At 43.4% G+C, this 23,409-nt stretch overlaps 2 protein-coding genes and 1 long non-coding RNA gene across 6 annotated transcripts; 2 read left to right on the forward strand and 1 right to left on the reverse strand.

Moving 5' to 3' along the window:
* The first annotated feature begins 1,996 nt into the window (after positions 1-1,996).
* Positions 1,997-9,213, forward strand: LOC100836209 (phytochrome A type 3). 3 transcript variants are annotated; one of them, XM_003560500.4, is made up of 6 exons: positions 1,997-2,213; positions 4,235-6,356; positions 6,739-7,555; positions 7,845-8,141; positions 8,240-8,492; positions 8,989-9,213. In XM_003560500.4, exons 2-5 carry the CDS (start codon positions 4,292-4,294, stop codon positions 8,454-8,456), a joined length of 3,396 nt encoding a protein of 1,131 aa, XP_003560548.1. In that variant the 5' UTR covers positions 1,997-2,213; positions 4,235-4,291; the 3' UTR covers positions 8,457-8,492; positions 8,989-9,213. The 3 variants fall into 3 exon arrangements, with proteins under 3 accessions (XP_003560548.1, XP_010230771.1, XP_014752298.1); XM_010232469.3 differs by having other exon boundaries at positions 4,238-6,356; XM_014896812.2 differs by having other exon boundaries at positions 1,997-2,202.
* A 144-nt stretch (positions 9,214-9,357) lies between these two features.
* Positions 9,358-12,001, reverse strand: LOC112271157. Of its 2 annotated transcripts, none has more exons than XR_002964087.1 (2): positions 10,162-12,001; positions 9,358-10,092 (listed from the first exon to the last, which is right to left on the reverse strand). It is a non-coding gene; the product is annotated as an uncharacterized LOC112271157 (long non-coding RNA). The 2 variants fall into 2 exon arrangements; XR_002964086.1 differs by having other exon boundaries at positions 9,358-10,083; positions 10,162-10,746.
* A 519-nt stretch (positions 12,002-12,520) lies between these two features.
* LOC100839568 lies at positions 12,521-20,203 on the forward strand. The gene is made up of 7 exons (XM_003560506.4): positions 12,521-14,238; positions 15,636-16,935; positions 17,118-17,397; positions 18,281-18,388; positions 18,561-18,839; positions 19,287-19,430; positions 19,540-20,203. The coding sequence occupies exons 1-7, from the start codon at positions 13,206-13,208 to the stop codon at positions 19,726-19,728; spliced, it is 3,333 nt and encodes a 1,110-aa protein (XP_003560554.1). The 5' UTR covers positions 12,521-13,205; the 3' UTR covers positions 19,729-20,203.
* Positions 20,204-23,409: the final 3,206 nt, after the last annotated feature.

A 23,409-nucleotide genomic window follows, 5' to 3' on the forward strand; every position in this document is an offset into this window, starting at 1 on the left:
TGGTTGGTGAGGGAGGTTGCGGCGGCGCCAAGGCCGTGGAAAGCCGAGACGAGGGAGGTGGAGGTCGATTCGGTGCATGTTGTGGCGACACGGTGACTCAGCATCGTCCATCACATAGGAACGGCAAGCGGGAGCTGCTGCGCGACAGAGTTGCCGCAAGTGCGAGCGGCGCAAGCTGCTGCAAGCCTGCAAGGCGCAAGAGGCAGAGCAGCTGGCTACGCGGCAAGCAGCATCACACATTCACACATCGGTCGGCAGTACTCCACATGCTCTCTAGACTATGCCACGATGGTCGGCGCAATTGTTCCGATTGGTGTCGCACATGACTAATGTTCTCATTTTCTACTTTTTGGTTTGCGGTCAAATTCTGCCGTTGCTTTGGATATGTTTTAGCACAATGTTTTTTTTCATAAAATGTTAGCCAAATTGTAAAGTGTTCTCCCCTGATTACATTTGCACAATGCATTGTTCTCTAGCTGTTTGAGTATTACAGATTCTTGCACTGCTCATGGACGCAGATGTATTGTTCTTTAATATCCGCGGCAACGCGCGGGGTAACCACTAGTTTTTAATAAATTTAGGGCTACATGGTTCAACACTTCAACTGCCTCAAACTGAGCTAAAAGTTGTCGTTTCTGTTTCGAGGATGAAATGATTTGTCACTTATTAACTGTCTATCAATACGTCTGTTCTATATGGTCCGTCATCCAGACCTCCACTCGGTTTTTTTTTTGTGAATCCTTTATATCCGCCTCGTAATGTACCTGATATGCTTGAGAACTAGTTGTGGGCATTTATGCAGTTGATAGAAAATTAAGGGCCCATATTTTGGCGGGCCGACACTTTGTTGTCCACTTTGGCTATGAACACCGGCGGAGCCACCGCCCGGCCTCCCCGGGCAGCTGCCCGGGCTCGGCAAAAAAATCACCGCTAATCAGTGTAGTTATTTGAAGGCTTAATAGATGTTTTTCTTAAGCCAACTGCTGATTTATAAAGGTTTTGTCCGGGCTGTAGAAATAGGCTGGCTCCGCCACTGGCTATGAAGAAATGATACTCCCTCCGGCCTGTATTACTTGTCTCAAATTCGTCGAAATATGATATCTATGTGCAAAAAAATATCTAGATACATGTAATATTTCAACAAGTAATTCCGACCGGAGGGAGTATGTGTTTCACAAACGAACAATTATTTTTCCGTTGCAGTTTATATACTCCTATTATCCTATACATACGGGTTACATACATGACCGTTACTTCATGGGCAGGAGATTGACATTTTTTTTTTTTACATTCACACAGCTGCAACGACTGGCGTTGGAGGTGTTTTCCTAGCATGGATGACGGTCTAGCGTGCACATTGGTCCTCCATCGTAGATTGTGCACGTTCTTTTGTTACGCCAAGACTTTATTTCGCTTATTTGTGCTTTATGGTTGTATGCATTTGCTTTTTATTCTTGTGTGTAACCGTTAGAGTTGTGACGCCGTGTGCGGTTAGAGCCATTGTGTTTTGTTGTGTCTAATACGTCAGGTGACTCTCCACATAAAATAGATAGATGGGATTATTGTTTTGACCTTATTTTTTCAAACCAAAGCCCTGTTTGAAATATGATATTCTCCGGTAAAATGTCAGTCAAAGTACCTATAAAAAATATCCCTCTGATACAACTTTGTACAAAATCCAAGGCACTTATAATGGATCTGAGAAAGCATTTTTTTTAGAATACCAATATTTTTTTTAACAGGCTATAAAAAATACCTTGAATGAAAATAGGTCCTAGCTTTGTTTTTTTGGCTCAGTTTTTCGGGTCAACTGAGAGCCGATTCTTCTCTAAGTACTCTATAAATCGCGGAGCATCACGAAGAAAAAGAAAATGTCAAACTGGTAGAGATTTGAGCAGCCCGTTGAGAAAGAGCAGCCATTGAGAAAAGAGTAGTTCTATAGCGTCTGCAATTCCAGGGGTTAAAACTTAAATCTAACTAAGTGACAAATCAACCCGAGACCGGAAAGCTGCGTCCAATTAAGCCTCGACAGCTCCCATCGCTCTCCCATCCGCGCCGGTCATGGGCGCGGAGCAAGGGTCCGCGCGCCGCGCCAGTATTTATATATTTGCTTAATCGCCATCGACGGGCTTCCGGAGCTCACTCCACTCCTGCTCGGCTGCTCCTTTCCCCAACTGCTCCGTCATATCTCCGTTGCCGCCGGTACGTAGCAGGTACTCTCCCCGCTTCCCTCAGCTCTGATCTCCCTTTCTTCCTGCTGCGTGTATGTATGCTTGGATGTGTTTGTGATCAGGCTTAGCATCATAGTCTACTTATTGGGGTCAGTGAACGATCTTATTTAGCGTATTGGTATGCAATTATGTTGGTTCGGAATCCCCTTTCCGGAGTCCCTGGGTGACTAGTGAAAGGAGAGCATCTCTCTGCTGAGCTGATTTGGTACTGAGGCCTCGGCGAGGGAGGTGTTGCTGTTGCTATTGGTACTTGGTGATTTCTGTCCATGTGACATGTCAATGTCACCAGAATCTCAATCGGTTTCTTGACCTTCGAGGGTGCTTTACAGAAATCGAGACCCTCTTTTTTATCTGCTTTGCTTGGTTGTTTGTGGTGTAGAACTGTAGATATCTTCACGAACTGGTATGGTGATTTTTGTTTGTTTCAGTTTATCATGTACAGTGCTTGATGTTCTCCTCCCGGTTTAGTTGCGTTTCTGAAGGTAAATTAGAGGAAAGGTGTTGCTGCTCGGCTTTATAGACAAAGCCCTAAACGGCCTGTGACACAAGGTTTTGCTGAGGATACCAGCTCATAGAGTCATAGTGCAAGCACAAATACCAGCAAGTATCACCACCCAACACAAAAAGAAGATCACAAGGCTTCAGTCCATCGGTTTTCTGAAATTTTGTAAACTGACTTTCTTGAACTGTGTTGTAGCCTGTAGCTAGAAACCCAGGCGCTTCTGTTATGCCACAAACGAGAAAACTCGAAATCCACATCGTTATGAAAAATATGTATAAAAGGGAAACTTTGCTCGAGAAAAGTATATCACTGGAAGTCCCAATCAGTGTTGGCTGTTCCTTTAAAGACAAATAATTCCTTAAAAAATTGTCACTAGTAAAAAATGAAGCAAGAACCCTCTGCAATGACTGTTGCAAATAATACAAGTACCAATCTAACATTCCGGGCACATTTCTTTTTCTCGAGAAAAATGACTCTTATATTATGTTAGGCTGTTCTTTTTATCAAGCAGTAGATTTAATATTTGGCAAAAATATCATCTGGTTACACTAATGTTATTATTGATTTGAAAAGAGTGAATCTGCCTCTGTGAAAGCACCTCCAACTCACGACTCTGAAAACATTGAAGTAGTGATTTGATGGAATACAAAGTAGTGAGCTCCTCATAATTCATTAGCATGAGAAAATGCCTTTCAAAGCCTTTTTGGCATTGCAGGAGATGTGTTGCTAATTACTTAATTTCTCTATCAAGAGTGTGTGTTGGCGCAGAAATTTATGATTTCAGGCAGCAATAGGGTGTTTATAATTGCATTTCTAACATTATTCCAGCTTATTGTTCTTCTATTTGCGAACGAGGCCTTGGCGTAATGGTTAAGGAACAACTCTAGTAGCACTCCTCAGGTCCTGAGTTTGACTCCCCGTGGGAGCGAATTTCAGGTTGGGGTTAAAAAATCCTCTCGTCTGCCTCACGCCTTAAGCATAGACCTAAGGCCCGCCCGCTCTCACACGGGCTTCGGTGCCGCTGTGTATGGTATGGGGCAGGGGTTTCTCGACCTGCGTGAGAAGGTCTTCTTCTTAATGCAAATGCCTGGGGGGTGGCTTACCCCTTTGCAGGTCGAGTTTTTTTATTCTTCTTCTATTATACCTTTGTACTGTCTTTTTCAATACCTTTGTACTGTCTTTAGGCTGATAATGCTTAGCCAAATTTGTTAACCATTATGGAAACAGGAAAAGAAACAACATCTCTAGTAGCAGTTCATCATATATTTATATTTAGCCATTCTTATTTCCTCTGTGTAGTTAAAGCAGGGGTTACTTTTTATGCAAGGACCTGACGTTTCTGATCTACACTGCAACATGTGGACCTAATTATGTGGCTTTACTCCTTCGATATATTTGACTGCCTACATTCATCTCTCAGTTTTTTGCATGTCATTAATGATTTATTTTACCTTTCTGTTTTACTAATTAATGTTTACCACTTCCCATTTTATTTGTTCAGCAGGAGTGATACACAGCAGGTAGGACTGTTGATTGGTTGAAGTACTTGGGGCAGGAGATGTCTTCCTCAAGGCCTACTCAGTCTTCCAGTTCTTCGAGCAGGACCCGCCAGAGCTCCCGTGCCAGGATATTAGCTCAAACAACCCTTGATGCTGAACTTAATGCTGAATATGAAGAAACTGGTGACTCTTTCAACTACTCAAAGCTGGTTGAAGCACAACGGAACACTCCACCTGAGCAGCAAGGACGATCTGAGAAGGTCATAGCCTACTTGCAGCACATTCAGAAAGGAAAGATGATCCAATCATTTGGTTGCTTGTTGGCCCTAGATGAGAAGAGCTTCAATGTCATCGCGTTCAGTCAGAACGCTCCGGAAATGCTTACAATGGTCAGCCATGCAGTCCCAAGTGTTGATGATCCCCCAAGGTTAGGCATTGGCACCAACGTACGGTCTCTTTTCACTGACCAAGGTGCCACGGCACTGCACAAGGCACTTGGATTTGCTGATGTTTCTTTGCTGAATCCTATCCTAGTTCAGTGCAAGACCTCAGGCAAGCCTTTCTATGCCATTGTTCATCGGGCAACTGGTTGTCTGGTGGTAGACTTTGAGCCTGTGAAGCCTACAGAATTTCCTGCCACTGCTGCTGGGGCTTTGCAGTCTTACAAGCTTGCTGCCAAAGCAATCTCCAAGATTCAGTCACTGCCAGGTGGAAGCATGGAAGTACTATGCAATACTGTGGTCAAGGAAGTCTTTGATCTTACAGGGTATGATAGGGTTATGGCTTACAAGTTCCATGAAGATGACCACGGTGAGGTCTTTGCCGAGATCACCAAGCCTGGTCTTGAGCCTTATCTGGGCCTGCACTATCCAGCCACTGATATTCCTCAAGCAGCCAGGTTTCTTTTCATGAAGAACAAAGTACGGATGATTTGTGATTGCCGTGCGAGATCGATAAAGATCGTTGAAGATGAGTCACTCCCCTTTGATATTAGCTTGTGTGGTTCAGCACTCAGGGCACCACACAGTTGTCATCTTCAGTATATGGAGAACATGAACTCGATTGCATCCCTTGTCATGGCTGTTGTGGTTAATGAGAATGAAGAGGATGATGAAGTCGAGGCTGAACAACCAGCACAACAGCAGAAGAAGAAGAAACTATGGGGTCTCCTTGTTTGCCACCATGAGAGTCCCAGATATGTCCCTTTTCCGTTGCGGTATGCTTGTGAGTTCTTAGCACAGGTGTTTGCTGTCCACGTCAACAAAGAGTTTGAATTAGAGAACCAGTTACGTGAGAAGAGCATACTGAGGATGCAAACAATTCTATCTGACATGCTGTTCAGAGAGGCCTCTCCCCTGACTATCATATCAGGGACACCCAATGTCATGGACCTAGTCAAATGTGATGGTGCTGCTCTTTTGCATGGGGACAAAGTATGGCGCCTACGTGATGCTCCAACAGAGTCTCAGATACGTGATATTGCCTCGTGGCTGTCAGAAGTTCACAGGGATTCCACTGGCCTGAGTACTGAGAGCCTCCATGATGCTGGGTATCCAGGAGCTTCTGCTCTTGGTGATATGATTTGTGGAATGGCAGTGGCTAAGATCAATTCCAGGGATATTCTTTTTTGGTTCAGGTCACACACAGCTGCTGAAATCAAATGGGGCGGTGCAAAGCATGATCCATCAGACATGGATGATGGCAGGAGGATGCACCCTAGGTTGTCTTTCAAGGCATTCCTTGAAGTTGTCAAGATGAAGAGTTTGTCGTGGAGTGACTATGAGATGGATGCTATTCACTCGTTGCAACTTATACTTCGAGGGGCACTGAATGATGGCATCAAGGCAACCAAGGGAGCTAGTTTAGATAACCAGATTGGTGATCTAAAACTTGATGGGCTTGCTGAGTTGCAGGCGGTGACAAGTGAAATGGTTCGTCTAATGGAAACAGCAACCGTTCCAATCTTGGCAGTAGATGGCAATGGATTGATCAACGGGTGGAATCAGAAAGCAGCAGAGTTGACTGGTCTAAGAGTTGATGATGCTATAGGAAGGCACATACTTACCCTTGTGGAGGAATCTTCTGTACCTGTTGTCCAGAGGATGCTATATCTAGCTTTGCAGGGTGAGTACATTTCTTCTGGAATAGTTTTTTTTTCTCTATTTACGCCCGAATTTTAATTTAACTTCTTATTGAGCCAATTTGTTTTTTCTTTTTTGAAAATAAGTATATTGTGTGTTGAACCTAACTGGTTACTGCATCACCGCATTTACCGTTCGGTAATTTTGGTTGCTGCCCGGTGACCATTTTTACCGCCCCCCATGGTAAATGGGCTCACCCAACAAATTATCTCAGCCTTTTTTTGTATTTTGTGTTTTTAAATTCAAAATTTGATTTGAAATTTTGTCTGTGAACCGTTCGGCCTTTGATCACCGCTTACGCAATTTACACTTCATAACTTAATAATATAGTGCATTGGTCTCTAACTATTTCATTGATCAACCAGGCAAAGAAGAGAAAGAAGTTCGATTTGAGGTTAAAACTCATGGCCCAAAGAGGGAGGATGGTCCTGTTATCTTGGTTGTGAATGCTTGTGCCAGCCGGGACCTTCATGATCATGTTGTTGGGGTGTGCTTTGTAGCCCAAGATATGACTGTCCATAAGTTGGTGATGGACAAGTTTACTCGGATTGAGGGAGACTACAAGGCCATCATTCACAACCCGAACCCACTCATTCCTCCTATATTTGGTACTGATGAATTTGGGTGGTGTTCTGAGTGGAATACTGCAATGACCATGCTGACTGGGTGGCACAGAGATGAAGTAGTCGACAAGATGCTTCTCGGTGAAGTGTTCGATAGTAGCAGTGCCTCCTGCCTTTTGAAGAACAAAGATGCATTTATAAGTCTCTGTGTTCTTATCAACAGTGCATTAGCCGGCGAAGAAACAGACAAGGCTCCATTCGGCTTCTTCGACCGAAATGGGAAGTACATTGAGTGTCTTCTATCAGCGAACAGAAAAGAAAATGCAGGTGGTCTCATCACTGGAGTATTCTGTTTTATCCAAGTTGCTAGTCATGAGCTTCAACATGCACTACATGTGCAGCAAGCCTCGGAACAGACGTCACTAAGAAAGCTGAAGGCTTTCTCCTACATGAGACATGCAATCAACAACCCTCTCTCAGGCATGCTTTACTCTAGGAAAGCACTGAAGAACACAGATTTGAATGAAGAGCAGATGAAGCAGATCCACGTAGCAGATAATTGTCACCACCAGCTAAACAAGATACTTGCAGACTTGGATCAAGATAACATCACTGAAAAGTACTCTTCTTGCCAAATCTTCTGCATTGTTCTATTTGATTCTTGTTTACTTTTAGCTATCGCTATTTTTGTCAGTTTGCAGACCAAGTAGATTGATGTTGTTGTCTAATGTTATTAAAATCGAACAGGAAATATAGTTACATGTACACAACTTGTGAAACTTAGTCAGTATTGTTCCACTTACTGCTCAAGCTTACATTTATATTGTGAGTTACTATTTGCATAAATAACTTGTTATTATAATTATCTGTAAGAAGTAACATTATTTTTTTCCTCATTGTGGCTACAGGTCTAGTTGCTTGGATTTGGAGATGGTTGAATTTGTGTTGCAAGATGTGGTGGTGGCTGCTGTAAGCCAAGTACTGATAGCCTGCCAGGGAAAAGGGATCAGAGTTTCCTGCAACTTGCCAGAGAGATTTATGAAGCAATCAGTCTATGGAGATGGTATTCGACTCCAGCAGATACTCTCTGACTTCCTATTTGTTTCAGTGAAGTTCTCTCCTGTCGGAGGTTCTGTTGAGATTTCTTCCAAGCTGACAAAGAAAAGCATCGGAGATAATCTTCATCTTATCGACCTAGAACTTAGGTACATTGACCATTCCATTTGCGCTCATACGCTTGTTAATTTCTGACGAGTCTTGAGTATGAATTCTCAATGGCCTTTACTGTTGTCTTGGGTTTCAGGATCAAGCACCAGGGATTAGGGGTCCCTGCAGAGCTAATGGCGCAAATGTTTGAGGAGGACAACACGCAGCAGTCAGAGGAGGGCCAAAGCCTCCTAGTTTCTAGAAACCTGTTGAGGCTCATGAATGGCGATGTTCATCATCTAAGGGAAGCTGGCGTGTCAACCTTCATCCTCACCATGGAACTTGCTTCGGCTCCAACAGCAGTTGGACAATGACGAAGTAGCCAGTGTGCGACAAATGGTCATCAGATGGTATGTGAAATAACTCTAGAGCTCTAACTCTAACATATCTACCCCGCTGTGTTTCTTTTGTTACAACTGCTAGCTGTGCATCTTCCGTTACTTTCTTGATCATGCCCATGCCTCCATTGTGTTGACACTACAAAACAGTACCTGCGAAACCCACGGCTAATGCCTACGTTATGATAAAAATCAGATTTTCCCTAATTGGTTATGGATACGCCATTGAATGAAGGACTAAGGATAGGATATTTCCACATACCAATTCGTTTCAATAACCACATTCTCCTTAGTTAGTGTTGATGGTAAAAGCTTTATCATTGAAGAGGAGGAATTTTTCTGGTTCCATATATTTTATTGTATAATACAGAAAAGCAACAAAAAAATGGTTGATTCAGTTTCTGTGCATTGAAATATCTACTAGACCTTGTTCCATGTATGTGTTTGTCCTAAAAATATTTTCGTTTTTAGCCCTTTTCTGAAGAATTTTGCTCTCCTCTTCATGCAGCTCTCTTTCAGTTTCAATTGGATAACCATGAGCCATACTGACATCTTGTGGGGAGGATGGAATGCAGAAACATGGATGGTTGGCTTGTAGGGTTGCTTGACAGGGTAAAGGCTGTGTGGTGCAGTTTGGTTATGTAATTCAGATGTGTTATGTTTCTGTCATTGTACTGTGTAAGTTTCAAGTTTAAATTCAAATCAATAAAGGGTGTAGATGTACCTGCAGTTTGGTCTCCGTCCTCACACAATGCTGAAAAATGCTGCTGGCTAGCTACTAATTTGCTCCACCTTGGATCATATTTTGGATTCTGGAATTGGCCAGATTCTGAAGTGAATTCAATGCATTTCAGAAAGTGTTCCTCTGGGAATAAAATTACATCCCGGTAAATGCTGGCCTCAGTTGCATATTTCAGTACTCCCTCCGATCGAAATTACTTGTCGAAATATTACATGTATCTAGACGCTTTTTAAACATAGATACATTCATATTTGGGCAAATTTGAGACAAGTAATATGGGTCGGAGGGAGTACAACAAGTACAAGAATTCTGCTATAAAAGAGTGCTCAATTTTGTATTACAGATTTTGATTCCTGGACATTAGACCAACAATACTGCAAATTGTTTGGTGTCTGTTCTGAACTCCTTTTGCTTAAACAGTAGCACCATCCAATATGAAGCTATTCATCCTGAATTCCTGATAGCATCAGAGCGTCATATGTTTCTCTATTCTGTGATCTATCAGTAGCAAGCTCATGCCAAGTTCACTCAGGCCTGAAATCTACAAAAGGGGTAAATATATATCGGTGTGATTCCATTTCTTGCATCTGCGGACAACGTTCGTCAGCTATTTCTCTCTTCTTTTCTGTGATTACAATGGAAACACATGCATAGGAGCAGAAGTGCAGAATAATCTTCAGGCAGTAGAGGGGCTACTAAAGTCTAAAAGCCACAATAGACAAACTCATAAAGTCAGGTTCTCGAAAAAGAAAACTCACAAAGTCAGAAAGGACATGAGAGGAGTACAACAAGTCTCCGTATCTCATGTCAGCAAGAGTTGCGTCACCATGCCATTGTTTCTGTCTTCTTCTTCTTCTTTTTCTTCAGAATCTCAGCAAGCGCAAACATTCGCACGTCAGTACCATAAGCATGGCGTACGTTTGAGGCAAGAGAACTAACCGGTTAGAGCCAATGCTGCAGCGCTAGTTTGTGAGCCATCCGTGGCGGCGGTGCTCAGGCAAGCAAGTGCGCCGGTTGGCCGGAGGACCGACCGATCACGGCGGCGGCGGCGATCGCGACTGGGAACAGATACAGGAACGGTAAAATGGTCGATCCATCGTTTACCGAGTAAAATTTGCTCGAATTTCTATTCATTTCTCTAATTCCCTCCAACAAATTCCTTTTTTGCAAACGCGTCCTTGGATAATTTTGTTGGCATCTCATGTCATATGCATCCGGCTTTACTCCTACTCCTATTTATCATGTTGCCGTTTAAAGCAGGGAAGTGCAGGAAGGGAGGAACGTGTACCGATTTGTGGCACAGGATGATTCCCCGGCTTGGCTCTCGTCCGGCATTGATTTGGTTGTGGCCCTAATGTTTTTTCTGTAAGTGCAGTCCTCCCAACCACACAAGGCAGCAACAAAAAGAGCCTCTCCTGCTATTTATTGTTGAAAAAATGGGACAGTTCAACTGTCGTCCCTTCCGATGTGTAATATACTTAATCACAGGATGGTTTGACTAATGGGCCACTCAACGAACCGAAAGGTAGGACGTTGGTACGACTAGTTTAAAATACGGATAAGTTCATTAAACAAGAATGAAGACGGCACGTAACTTTATTCTAAACTGTGACCTGAAATGGATTTTAATAGTTTAATCAAGAGAGCTACTCTCAGCATGTAGGATCAGGTCAAGAGATCCTTCCTTCTCAGCCACAATAGACCACTCTCTCTAGGATCAGGTCAAGAGATCCTTCCCTTCTCAGCCAGAATAAACCACTCTCTCTACTCGTAAATATTTTAAGAAAACTTATTATTTGATGAGAAATAAAATCCACACGATGCATCCCCAAGCGGCGTATGGCGGGAGCGTAGTCATCTGATAAATCTCATGACCGTCACATGTTTTGAGTCCCAACACGATTCACTCCCTCACGAGTCACGAGCATCAGACGGCCTCTTCAGGCTTTTGTCTCCCCTACGTCTACTCTTTTTCCTAGGAGTTTATTAGCCATGTCTGCTTTCTTGCATCTGCTTGTCAATTATCTCTTCCGGGAAGCTCCCTCTTGCACGACTCCTCTTTCTCAGCTACTTGTTTTCATATTTCTTCATGGTCACCTTATCTAGCTCCGAGCAAGCCAGATTCATGGTCCGCGAGTCCGAATTATTTGTGAAGTCATGTGCCTCTATTATTGATGATGGAAGACTAGACGATGTGAGATTTTTGATGATGCGAAGGTTGTTCCGATATGCTTTGAGCATGTCTGTCATCTGCAGTGGACACATGAGCGAGATATTGCAATCACTGCAGACTTCTTGTGGTTTGAACATATGCTTCAAACGTATTTTTGTTATATATGTTGCATGTGTTCTTTTTTGCATGATGCATGTGTTCGGTTTCCCTGTTGCGTGTGTTGTGACCTACTTTTTGGCGTTGTTGTTGCGACAAAATGAGGACTTGTTGTATGTACTAAAACAATTGCTTCGTGCCCTTGTTTGGAATGTTGTGGTTTAGTTTGAATGCCTTTTGCGGCAGTTATGGTGAAAAAGTTGCAATAATGTTATATACATACAAAAAATGCTACGTGTGTGAGTTTGGTGTTGCGAGGACTGTACAATTTGGTGGGAGCTAGGAGTCACCTTAGGGAACGAAAGCCTTTTCATTTTTTTGATATTGCCATCCCCCAAATTGTTGTTGCCATCCCCCACCCCACCTGTTAGTTCTTTCTTTTGATCCTCTCCGCCTCAACCCCCTTCTCGTTGGCGTCGTCACACTGCCTAAACCCAATCAACCATCGGTCTCGAGCGAAGTTGGGCATCATTTACCATCGCCATCACGTGCCATCTTTTCTATTCCACCTTTTTCTCCTCCCGCATCAGTGAGTGCTCGTTCATTTCATACTGCCAAAGGGGAACATTCACAAAAAATTTTGTATAACTTTGGTTTCAAATCACATTTTTATAGAACCTTTTTAAAACATATTTTTTATTTAAAACATTAAGTGCAGTCCTAGCAAATATGCACTTTGCAACGAGATACCTTGGAGACTCTTTTTTAGGGGAAAATTCATATGCGAGATCAATGAGGGAAAGGTGCCGGCCGGCCGCCGAACGGTCACATGGAGGACTAGGACGGACCAATTTTGAACGAACGCCCAATTGCAGCGTACAGCGTACAGGGGAGGCTTATCTCTCCCCCCACAAATCCCTCGATCCCATTCCCCAATCTCCCGATCGAAAACCACAAAAGAGCCGAAACGAAAGAGAAAAGAAAATCTGGGGGCAGGAGAGAGACAGAAAAAAACATTTCTTTTCCTCGCTCTTTCCGTTCTTACCACAGCACCACCACTCCGCATATGCTGTCCCCAGCCACGCCGGCCGCGCCCTGATCCCCCTCCCACCCTACCGCACCCCCAATGCCTCCCCGCCTCCGCCGCCGCCGCCTCGCCGCCGCCGGATCCGCAAGGGCGCTCCCTGCTCTCGATCTGCTGCGCGCCGGCCCACGCTGAGCGCAGGCCCCTGCCGTCCCTGCCTTCCTCCCTCCCTTCTCTGCCCTTGCCTGCTGCTCCGCCTCCTCCCCTCTCTCGCGCCGGACTGGGGTGAGGAGACGTTGGCTAGGGTTTCCGCGTTTCACGGGTCGCCCTGCGCGCCCGGGCTCCTGCTGATTCGTGCTTTTGCTCGCTGCGCTGAGCGGCGTCTGCGGTTTCGTTTCGCCTAGGGATTGGTTCTTCTTCTTGCTGCGGAAGCGCCGCTCGGGGGAGCTCTCGGCCTCGATTTGTGGGGTTTTGGAGGGAGTGGCGACGTGCTGCGCCGATCTGCGGGTGGCTGCGCCGCGGCATTGGGTGTCCTCGCAAGTTCCGGGCGGGTTTGAAGCTTCGATTTGGCTGATTCGGCTGGCTTTTGGGCTCTAAAAAGCGAAGCCTTTAGCTTCCCAGCGGTCGTGGACTTCGTGGTAGGCATTTTACTAGGTTTTCCTTCTGGGTTAGCTGATATTGGAGGGAACCATGGCGGAGAACATCGATCTGGTGCTCGACTTCCTGCGGAAGAACCGGTTCGCCAAGGCTGAAGCTGCGCTCATTGGTGAGCTCAGTGGCCTGGGTGATGTGAACAGGTCAGCAACGCAGAGGCGTGCAACTGAGCCCAAGGAGGATGACGAGCAGGAAGACTCCGAGGTGGGTTCCACTGCAGGGCCGAGAGGTGCTGCATCAGTGAGAAGCGCCGACTCGTCAAGGGAGTTTATTGTAAAGGAGATTGATGTTGGAGGCCTGCCGAATGGGTCTGACGAAAAGAAGGGGTTGGGGATTGGCCTACCTCAGGATAACAATACAGGGGACTTGTATCCTTGGAATTTTAGCATTGCCAACAGCACTGTGGAGCAACTGGCGGAGCTTCTGGTGTCAGAAGAAGTGCCAAGACATCGCCGTGGTGCACTTGTAGCCGAGAAGAGGGATCGTGGTGTTGGAACCGAACAGCCTGGTCCGGTGCTGGAGCAAAAGGTATCTTTTGGAAGAGGGAAGGGGAAAGTTGAGCTTGCACGGAGAAGTGAAATCAGTGAACCAGCTCATTCGAGTGACAAAAATCTGGTTCCAGAAAAGGAGGAGCCGTTGAATGGCTATGCAGTTAAGACAGTGCTTCCATTTCCAACAGAAATCCCGTCATCTAGCTACCATAGTACACACCATGATGTAAATGAGAGGAAAGAGACAAAGAAGAGCATTGGTGCAGATGGTGCTGGTAAAGCAGCAAAGAGACAGCCTGATGAGGGGAACAGACAATATTACTCCGAGAAGTCCCAGAATAATGTAGATCAAATTTCTGACCGTTGCTTCGACCTGCAGCTTATGGGAAATAACCAACGTGAGGAGTTTCCGAAGTTGCCTCCTGTGCGGCTCAAGTCTGAGGACAAGCTTGTTAATATGAACTGGGAGGAAAAGATCGATCATCATGAATCTGGCACCAATGACCCTAGCGCTGACCACGTCTTTATGATCGGGTCTTATCTTAATGTTCCCATTGGCCAGGACATAACATCATCAGGTATGTCGCTTAGGAGTTTAATTGTGAGATGGCAACATGCTCATTTTATTATTAGCAACACAAGCTGAAAGTTGATTCTATCTCATTTTCGAGCGGCACAGCACATTGCTATATGGACATATCCTATCTCATTCTTTATGTTTTCATATTTTCATCAAATTATCTATGAAACCTGTTCTATTTTCTTTATCTACAGAACCTGCCAAAGTGTAGTTCATACATGCCCCTTAGAATACAACATTAGATTGTCTAATAGGATTTGTTCCTTCTGTTTTATGAGGAAGATGAATGTTTAGATGCTAGTTCAAGATATTTTATTTCTTTTTTCTGTGTGAACATTACAAAGAATTGTAGAAGCTGAGAAGTCTCTTGTGACTTCAATGATTTGCTTAGAACTTGATGAACTTGTAGCCATTGTGCATTTTGTTGTTCGGGGAAGTAATTATTCTAGAGTAATTATGTTTTATATCCTTTTGTAAAGCGTATAGGTTTATTTGGTGTTGGTGTCTGCCAAAGTTGTTTGTTTTTCCTTTCAATTGTTTATTGAGAGATAAAACACTCTTCTGTACCTGGAAGTTGTCCAGAGTCCAGACCAAAAGTGTGATCTTTGTTCTGTATGACACTATGCTTGAGAAACTCTACATTTGATTCATATCGTACGTGCCTTTGATAGGGCGCAAGGACATCAGTTGAAGCAGCTTGTATGATGCGTTTTCTTGTCTGGAGAGCTTCATTGTGACGAAGGAAAACAATTCACATTTTCAGACCTAAAATGATGCTTGTATTTGGAGTCATATGCTATCTTTTTTGTTGACGTTGTTTGGAAGACATATTACTTGGATACTTACTGTGCTTGTTGATTTCTTTTCATTTGAAATGCTGCATACACATAACTAAATGCATTTATGCGTCAGACCCTTTGGTTATGCCTTTTTTGATGGCATTATCACGTGAGTAAACTAAGAGTCCTTTTTCTTATATATTTCAAGGGCATCTGTGTTTTGGAGCATATATACTCCTACTTGTAAAATATTTTGCCGAGGCTCTCATATGCCATACTTCTAAATTTTTGTTTTCATCCTTGTTTTTCTAAAGGAATATTTAGCTGTCATTTCCCATTTGCTTGTTGATCCTATGTGAGATTTTTTTTTATTTAGAACTCAGTCTTGCATGAAATTTCATCTTTGATAATTTTGATATGCCAATTGGCAACGACTATCTATATTGTTTGCTTCAACCTTGAAGACAAAATAGTGAAACTATATCAGTTTTTTTTTTTTTGAGAATCTTTACCAGTGATTTACATGCTTCAAAGCCACTGTATGGTATGGTATATCTTATTTGAGCTTGTCTGATTGTTTAAACTTAAGGTTTGACCTATATGTTTACACATTCAGGTGGAAGACGAACAATTGGCGGCAATAGTTGGTTATCTGTGAGTCAAGGTATTGCAGAGGATACTTCTGACATGATTTTTCGAACAATGGGTGATGATTTTGAGTATCCAAATAATGAGTATTGGGACTCTGATGAGTATGACGATGACGACGATGTTGGCTACACCCGACAACCAATTGAGGATGAAACCTGGTTTCTGGCACATGAGATTGACTATCCTAGTGATAATGAGAAGGTAACTGGTCACACGAGTGCACCTGATCGACATGATCGTCCCACGAAGGATGATGACGACGACCAATCATTTGTTGAGGAGGATTCATACATATCTGGTGAGCAATATTTTCATGGGAAGAACATTGCTCAGATAGGTACTTCAGAGGGGCCAATAGGACATGGGATTCCTGATAATGATATGATAGCGCAGTATGATGGTCAACTTTTGGACCCAGAAGAATTAAATTTGATGCACTCTGAGCCAGTCTGGCAGGGTTTTGTTTCACAGAACAGTGAATTAGGCATGTTAGGAAATGGAAAGTTCCTTAATGATTCTGAACGGCCTAACCCCGATGACCCTTTTGTTGAGGATGATCAGCATGGTTCAGTCAGATCAATTGGTGTTGGTATAAGCAGTGATGCTGCTGACATTGGCAGTGAAGTACGTGAAAGTCTGATTGGAGGAAGCAGTGAAGGAGACATAGAATACTTCAATGAAAGTAATGTGAGTGTTAGTGGAAAGAGACACTCTCAGCAGGAAACCGAAAAGAAAAGGCTAAATGTGAATGGAGCAAAACATGACCAAATGAACTATGATACCCAGAAGGGCAATCTACCACCAGGAGCAGCCTTTGGTGATGCTGGATTTTCTTTTCCCCCACCATTGCATTCTGGAAAAAATACTGAATCCGATGTTAAATCTTCATGGTCAAAGAAGGATGATGTGTATTCAATTAACGATCCTGATGATTGTCAAAATGGCACAGTATCAGATGACACACTTGCCACATGGAAGAAAAAGAACAGTGAGTCTTCCCTGAGGAGCTCTCGAGATGAAATGACTTCTGATGTTGTTAGATCAAGAAATTCAAGTGCATCATCTGCTTTGAATAATGCTTATGATGAAGTGGAGGAAACACTGATTGCTCGCCATCACAAACTAGATGATGCACAAGAAGAGGAGACTGGAACAACATTAGACGATGAGGAAGCAGCAGCATTGCAAGAACAAGTAAGGCAGATAAAGGCCCAGGAGGAAGAATTTGAAACCTTCAATCTGAAGATTGTGCATAGGAAAAACAGGTACCCTTTTTTGTTCTTGATTGCTCTTTCCTGATCCTGATTTAGGTTAAAGCTTAAAGGGAAATGGCCAGACCTGGTTCTCTATCCGTGCTGGTGTTTGTGTTTACAGTGGAACAACAATTCTCCATTTCTGTATAAAGATATTTGTTTGTTCTGATATTATCTCCTGTTGACATTTACAGAACTGGCTTTGAAGAAGACAAAAATTTCCATGTTGTTCTCAATTCTGTAATTGCTGGCCGTTACCATGTCACGGAGTATTTGGGATCCGCAGCGTTCAGCAAAGCTATCCAGGCACATGATTTGCACACTGGAATGGATGTATGTGTTAAAATCATAAAGAACAACAAAGATTTTTTCGACCAGAGCCTTGATGAGATCAAGCTTCTGAAGTATGTTAACAAGCATGACCCTGCTGACAAGTACCACCTTTTGCGTCTGTATGATTACTTCTACTATCGGGTAAATATAAGCTTTTATCTTCTGCCAATCCTTTTTCAGTGTTATTTAGCTCCCGTGGAACATGTAATTTATCAGTTTTTTCTACTTCAGTAATGGCATATGCAATATCATTGAGTTCACTGAGGCAACACACATTAACATTACATTATGGTGCATTTGGGATCTTAATGTTTCTATAAATCTATTGTGCCTTATTTAACTGTGAAATTGAGGATTTCTTAGAAACATATTTTGGCACTGAATATCTCTGTTGATCTGCTCTTGATATTATTATTTTTTATACATTATTTCATTCATTCGACTGTTGCTCTCCTTTTCCCTATAAACCTTTCCTCCAGACCAGTTATCTTGACATTGATTACATGCTTTGTTAGCTAGACTTAACATTTCATAGTTTCTATGTGTTGAGGCAAGGTTGTAGATCGTTGTACAATTTGATCCATTAGAATGGATGTATTTGCTGGTGTTTTTTACATGCCTTGTTATGTAGACTAACATTTCATGGTTCTGCGCATTAAGGCATGGTTGGAGATCGTTGTACAATTTTACCATTAGAATGGGTATATTTGTTGGTGTTTGCAATAGTTGAAGTTTGCCAAATTATCTAAGAATTTACATCTTCTACCGATATCTGGCATGTTTGCTGTTGCCCATATTTCGAACATCATTGGATCATTATTTGTTGATACTGTGGAGAGCTGCAAGTTAGTTTATTTGGCCGAAAAAAATGCTTCGAGATTCTCCGTGAAGTCGATTATTTAGAATAATTGGTCGCCATCCTTGGACACTTTCAGTCATTACATTTGTCAAATTTAGGTCAGGACATCCTGTACTGAAGTCAGTTCTGTTTTCTGTAGAACTTAGTTCAAGTATTTGTTTTCAGGAGCATTTGTTGATAGTCTGCGAACTTCTGAAAGCAAATTTGTATGAGTTTCAAAAGTTTAATAGAGAATCAGGAGGCGAAGTTTACTTCACGATGCCAAGATTGCAGGTATGATTACACTACAACATCCATTAGTGTCTATTCAATGTTTTCACTGAGTTCATGTCGTAATTGATCGATCCATTAACATCAATTCAATGCTTTCACCGAGTAATTGGACATAAATCAACCTCTCATGTCGGTAATTGATCTATTCTCCTTTGGCGGACCCTTTGTGCAGTCAATAGCTATCCAGTGTCTGGAGTCGCTGCAGTTTCTCCACCGACTTGGTCTTATTCACTGTGATTTGAAGCCAGAGAACATACTGGTAAAGAGCTATAGCAGATGTGAAGTGAAGGTCATTGACCTTGGCAGTAGCTGTTTTGAGACTGATCATTTGTGCTCGTATGTGCAATCACGATCTTACCGTGCACCTGAGGTTATACTGGGTCTGCCTTATGACAAAAAGATAGATATATGGTCACTTGGATGTATTCTAGCAGAGCTCTGCACTGGGAATGTAAGTAGTTATCACACACCGATGATTACAGTTCTTAGCAGTTAGAATTATGGTCATTAAGCATGCAATGCAAAATGGAGGTTAATCAAATAAAATGAGAACTTTAATTTGGGCACACTGTTGTTTGTTCTCTCTTCTTATGTCTTAACCAAGCAACATACATTTAGTACTCATTGGTCTATATTGATAACAACATGACACTTGTAGAAAACAAGGCAGTTCGAAAACTCCTTGCCTCATTAATAAAGGTATGTCCATGCTGATAGTGATAAAAACAGGACTGGGGCCGTAAAGAGAAAAGTCGATTAGAAAAATATGTAACTCATAAGCATCATTGGGGAAATTTTCTTGTGTATTGAACTTTTTTGTATTCTTCTTGTTATACACCTATCGATTGCACGTGTAGGATATGTTAGCTAATCTTTTTGAATGATCTGTGTTCTTCAGGTTCTTTTTCAAAATGATTCTCCTGCGACATTACTTGCACGTGTGATGGGCATCATCGGTTCCATAGAACAAGCTATGCTTGCACAGGGGCGTGATACTTACAAATATTTCACAAAGAACCACATGTTGTATGAAAGAAATCAGGTATGAACCCCTCACTCGGTGTTTCAATTTTACTCTACACGCCTGATTTTGCCAGATTCTGCTAAAAAATTATCATTTCTGTAATAAGTTGCAATTGATTGCGCTTCAGGAAAGTAGCAGGCTTGAATACTTGATTCCAAAGAAGACATCATTGCGGCACCGCTTGCCCATGGCTGACCAAGGTTTCATCGAGTTTGTTTCATACCTCCTCGAGGTAAATCCAAAAAAGCGTCCGAGTGCCCTAGAAGCATTGAAACACCCGTGGCTTTCTTTTCCTTACGAGCCAATTTCATCATGACATGGTTGCTATTGGATCGTCATGTTTGCACTATACTAAGTGCCCTGACACTTGTGTTGGCACCTAAGCACCATGAAAGTTTTGATGGGCAATATGGAAAACGTTCTACTGGGCCACCTCACAGAACCGATCAATTTCAAATTTCAAGCGCGAACCTGATTCAAACCAATTATGAGGCAGCACCGCTGGGATGGTCTTTGCTCCCTGTACTACAAATGCCCGGCCTGTGTCGTGGTGTAATGTAACTTTCGGTTTTGTCTATTTCTGGCCCCAACGTAACCGGCCATTTGGTTAGATGCTTTTGAAACCCATTTTCTAGGAATAGGGTTGTCATGTTGTACATGGTGTGATTATTGTTGAACCTTGTGCACTTCTATTTATGGTTCTAACCCAAGGTTCTGTACATCTCGCACCATCAACTGCTTGGGAATTGCTCCTCAAGCTTTGCCCTCCAGAGTAGCATACCATTTTTGCACACGCTGTTGAGGCATTCATATGTTGTTTTCTTTCTTTCTTGTTGACGATTTCCCTGATTATTTAGCTAAGGTCGATAGATGGTCGTACGATTTGTGTACGATGAAATGGATTAACGGTGATTAGGAATGATAAAAATATGATCAACAGCTGATGTGCTGACGAAAGTGTACCAGGTTAAATTCGACGGGCGAAGCCGACGTCACGTCCTTTGACTCTCGTACAACGTCGCGTCGTCCTATTCTTGTGCGGCGGTGTGGATAACTGCACGTCAGCCACTACGTACGCCCGTTGATGACGTTTCGTTGCAGATGCACACGATTCCTGCGTATCCTGGAAAAGGTGGTGAGTATTGCGCGGAAGAGAACAGACCCGTCAGAACGTGATTACTACCTACTCGTCCGCGTTGTGCGGCCGTGCACGTACTTGACGTACCCCGTGCGTTTTCTCTGTAGCGTGCAGGGTACACGGCGTCCTGATTCATCAGCTACCAGTACTATTCAGCTAGCCGCTGCCGTGCCCGTGCGGACGATCGTGTACTCACTCCGTTCCGGAACAAGTAACGTGAACTCATGTCACTTATTTTGAGACGGAGGGGTATATGGCTGCTGGTCCTGAGATGTCTAATGATTGAGGGATTGAGTGTCCGTTAATTCCAACTCGGCGCTTTTACAAGATATATACAATATAGCAATGTTGAGCCCGCCGCGCCGGACTAGTTCGCGCGCGGGCCGACGCCGTGTCCCACGGAGCCGCCGGCCATCCCCTTGCTTGATCTATAGTCAGTCCCGTACCGTAGAGAGCCAACAGAGTCCGGCGAACAGACGGCTTATCAGAATGTAGCGGCCGCCGAGCACGCAACTAGTTGTGTTGTCTCGATCCGCAATCTTCACTGAACTCGGGAGAGTCTCTTGTTTCCTTTTTGTGCCTGGACTTGGAATCTCTGCTGCTTGTTTCTCTTTGGACTTGGCGTGTCTCGGACATTGCCTCTGATCGAACCCGTGTGCCGATTAAAAATGCGCGATTCGAACTCCGGCGCGACTTGACGAGCCCACCGCGCCGGACCGACTCGCTCGCGTCCAACACCCTCCCGAGCCGCGGCGCTTTATCCAGCCAGCTCGATCGTCCATAGGATTATTCGATGGGTTTCTACAACGAGCAGCTCCTTTGTATGTAAGCACCAGCGTGCGCGGTGGGCCCGCTTGCTAATAACTATCCTGGTCTGCGTACGCCAGGAAGGAACAACGGGCGACAACGACACGCACCACCAAAACGGTCTTTGCACCCTAATGGCAAAATTGCAAACCCACGCGATGCGACTATTGTTTCGAGACAAGATACTTGTAATCTTTTGGAATCTTTTATTTTAAAGCAACTGCCAGCCAGTCACGTACGTCCAGCTGAGAACTGATAACAAAATGGCCGAGTCTGCCTTAAGAAAAGCGTACGTTATCAATATATAGTCGCAAAAACAACACAAAACATGCCAGTACGTATCCGAATCCGCCGAGCCTTCTCGCAAAAAAAAAAGGAAAAAAAACGCCCAGCCGGACTCGTTCGTGATCGCCAGCCGCCGACCGAGTCCAACCGATCGAGCTCGAACCCTGTCGGAACTTGGATCCACCCACCCAGCTCTGTACCGCCCAGGCGCCCACGGACCACTACAGGTATACCTGGGTTTTAAAACCATGGGAAAAGTCCAGCGGCGTGTAGCGGTGGAGGCAGCAAGCGAGATATTCTTGCGAGCAGGGCTGGAGGAGTTGTTGTCACGCAGCAGTTTTTCGAGTCGGCAGCTGTACAACAGCTCGTGTTTTCCAAGTGTTGCTGTACTAACAAAGTAACAAGTGACCATGATCACTAGTGCCATCCTACAAATTTGAGATATTTATGTTGGGATATTATTTTTTCTGGGACAGGGAGGGAGTGCGCGCGTGTGTGCTAGCTTTTAAAAGGAGCCTAGTTAATTAAATTCAGGTTTTTCCGCACAAGCTGAAGCAGGAGTAAATAACATATCCGATATAATAGGCAGGTGTGGATCCAGGATAAAAATTTAGAGGACAAATAATGTATTCATGAACAAATCGGGCAATTGAGAGTGGGTACAGTTTCTCTATACACAGGCTTGGTACAAAGAGAGTTGGGACATCTTCTCTATACACATGCTTGGTACAAAGAGAGTGGGGGAGCCTCTATGCTAGATACGCCAATGATAATAGGTGAATAAACAAGCAAAATTCTGGTTTTATCGTTGGTGCGTATATATTGATCACTAAGTTTTTTTAAGAGATACTATTATGGCTGACCTTATTACTTAGTTACATCATCCATAAATACATCCATTAAAAAGTCAGGAGGATCCAATTGCCCTACACGCACTAAGAGGCCATCAGCTTTATTGGTAAGAACACGTGCCGCCATATTAGGTTCTCTAAGACAATGATCAAAGCGCATATTCAAAACCGTGACTAAGAAGGAAGCAATCTCTTTGTATATTGATGTCTTCGGCCCAAGAGAATAACCGTCTCGCCTCGTACCTTGAGAAAATGCCATTCAACTTCTCCCTAGGACATGAGACGGCATCACTTGGACTCTCTGGGCTCAACGTATAAGGCCTAGTTCTTTTTGAGATGGTATGATCGACGTGGCTTCAAATATCTGATCTCGGAGGCTTGTCCCTCCTCCCTGAAATGCTATTTATCTTTGTTCAGATTAGGGTCCATAACAGACATTACACGTCATGTAGGCTCGCCAAGCAGGCATGGCCCCATTAGCCTATGTGCCACTCTCCAAATCCGAATCCGTTTATCCACATCCTCTTGAACTTGATGCACATTTTATAATTACATAAAAGATAATAAAATGTAGAGAATGGCTAGAAAGTTGTCGTTTTGAATTTTCGTAAGACAAACATCACAAATTGAACACCGAAGACACTACTGTACAGTATAAACGCACAACTAGTGGTTGTGTGCATCATTTTGATGCAAATGTCGGGAGTCTCGACCTCCTTTTCGAATAAAAACCAAATTTTATATTATACCAACGTGTTTCTATCCATATCCTGCACGATTTTTGTTTACATTTCTTAAAACCTTGAAAGGTACGACCTTTTAGCCAAGTTTAAATAACTGAATCACTTGAACCACGTTCCCATTTGGGTGCATACGCGCATAGGTCTCTCCTGCGAATCTGTGACTAAACTTCTTT

The sequence above is a fragment of the Brachypodium distachyon genome, chromosome 1 (genome assembly GCF_000005505.3).
Source record: "Brachypodium distachyon strain Bd21 chromosome 1, Brachypodium_distachyon_v3.0, whole genome shotgun sequence".
NCBI lineage: Eukaryota > Viridiplantae > Streptophyta > Magnoliopsida > Poales > Poaceae > Brachypodium > Brachypodium distachyon.